Below are 2182 nucleotides of genomic sequence, written 5' to 3'. Positions count from 1 at the left end.
AATCCCATTTTGTTAAGTGTATATTACCCAACAATTGTTCATTTTTTAAAAAAAATTGATTCATTCTTGAAAGTGAATTCCATTTTAAATAACATTTTGAATCAATGGAATGACAAATCGGATTTGTGTCTATTAATACCTTGTTAGGAATTTGTCCTAAAAAATGTCCATGATTAATACAGGTTGAATGCCGTGAAAAATAATGGGATGAGTAGGGATGATAGGAAATTGTCCGTATTGTCCATGTTGTCCAACTTAGGAATATTAGGGTTTATTTGGTACATTTCCCTATTTTGTCCAGTTTTACCATATTTTAAACAACTGGTAATTACTCATTATCCTATTTTTATTTTACCAGTTATTGCGGCAGATGTCTAAAATTTATGTTTCAAATCATTATTCGGGATTTTGAACTAATATTATGAGGAAATCCTAACTTGGACAAGTTGGACAAGTTGGAAATATATTAATTTATCATTATCTCCCGTTATTTGGCTCTGCAATTATTTATTATATTTGTTGGACATTTTCGTGGACAAAAATTGAACAAAGTATTTTTAGTCTCATTCATTTCCAAGAATACCATTTTTATGGTTTCTTTTACAATAGTTGCATAAATTTGAGGAATCCAATCATCACACTGGAGTTATCTTTCTGAGATCGCCCAATCAGATGCAGTTCTTGTCTCTTGGAATTATCCACAAGTGGAACAACTATAGTTCATTTACTACAAAGTACTAGAATGCCTCCATTCGTATTGTCTCATACCACTTATTCATCCAAAACAGCCAATCAAACATTTATTTTCAATACTACAACTATAGTTCATTTACTACAAAGTACTAGAATGCCTCCATTCCAACAATCATCACACTAGCGTCGATCTCGGATTTCGCAGTTCGCGGACTACTTATTCCGATCTCGAATCTCAGTCGACAACATCAATGAGCAGCAGCAAAGCGGACACAAGCAACAGCAGAGGAGGACGCAGCAACAGCAGGGGAGGACGCAGCAACAGCAGGGAAAGAAGCAGCAGCAGGGAAAGAAGCAGCAGCAGGGAAAGAAGCAGCAGGGGAGAAGGCAGGAAAGAGCATCATCTTCTTGATGATGAAGACTACGTTATTTACTATGATAGGTTCCCGAAGAAAATTGATTTAAATGAAGATTATTATGATGATGATTATGATGAGTCTCAAGAGCAAGAGCAAGAAGAACATCCTGGAATGGAACTGGTGACGTTCCAAAATAAAGACGGGACAACCCACGAAGCTTGGATTTAATTAATTTCCAATTTTAATTTTTGTTTTAAACAATCATTTGTAATTTCTTGTAATTATAGTATACTAATAGTTCGATATACTAGTAATTTAACACGAATAAAAATAATAGGTAATTGTATTAAGTAGAATTGTTCTAATAATTCCCTCTTTTTTTCTTACTATTTGTTATAGTTTCATTTACCACAGTTACATCGAATTGAGAATCCAATTTTCACACAGGAGTTATTTTTCTCGATCATAAAATCAGATACAGTTGTTGTCACTTAGAATTATCCCAGAATGGAATACACCCCAGTGCCAACAGTTATCATCGACAAGAACTACACCGTAATCACAATCAATAAAAACAAAATGACTATTAAATCCCCAATTGTGTTTGTGTCAGAAAACAATTCGTTCGAACCAAAAATCGTCATATGGATCAAGGAAAGCATAAACAAAATCTTTCTGAAAGCGAGACATGAAACGAAGGAAATATATTTAAAATTTGTCTGTATTTGCGAGGAACGAAAGGCATTTCTGAATCGCATTTGGAAATATAAGCACGGGAATATCATTGATATCCTTGGTGTGTATGATACAAACCACTACTCTAGTAACAATCTTGTTGCAGAAGCAAACTATGGGATAGCAATGGAATGTGGCACACCACTCCGTTGTATTTTAGAAGGGAAGAAATACATCAGAGATATAATCTGTGGAATCATGTTTCTTCATGAGCAAGGAATTGTTCACATGGACATCAAGCCCGACAATGTTGTTGTTGTGAATGGGATTGCTAAGATCATAGACTTTGAGCTTGCACGCGCACTTGGGAAGAATGAACACTTCAATAGCATTAGCTGCACAAGAATATACCTTCCCGAATCAAAAACACAGCGAGGAATGTGTTATGGGTCTGA

At 35.0% G+C, this 2182-nt stretch overlaps 2 protein-coding genes across 2 annotated transcripts; both read left to right on the top strand.

The window, feature by feature from the left end:
- Nucleotides 1–824: 824 nt before the first annotated feature.
- EIN_483250 (hypothetical protein) lies at nt 825–1280 on the top strand (the record flags this gene model as incomplete). The annotated part of the gene is made up of 1 exon (XM_004254757.1): nt 825–1280. A coding segment is annotated over one exon (456 nt), but the record flags the coding sequence as incomplete, so codon positions are not given.
- A 279-nt stretch (nt 1281–1559) lies between these two features.
- Nucleotides 1560–2182, top strand: EIN_483240 (hypothetical protein; the record flags this gene model as incomplete). Its single annotated transcript, XM_004254756.1, has 1 exon — nt 1560–2182. A coding segment is annotated over one exon (623 nt), but the record flags the coding sequence as incomplete, so codon positions are not given.

This window comes from Entamoeba invadens (genome assembly GCF_000330505.1).
Source record: "Entamoeba invadens IP1 unplaced genomic scaffold scaff_1105074726555, whole genome shotgun sequence".
NCBI lineage: Eukaryota > Evosea > Mastigamoebida > Endamoebidae > Entamoeba > Entamoeba invadens.
The sequence above is the reverse complement of the archived record's forward strand: the minus strand, read 5'-3'. Positions and strand labels throughout refer to the sequence as shown.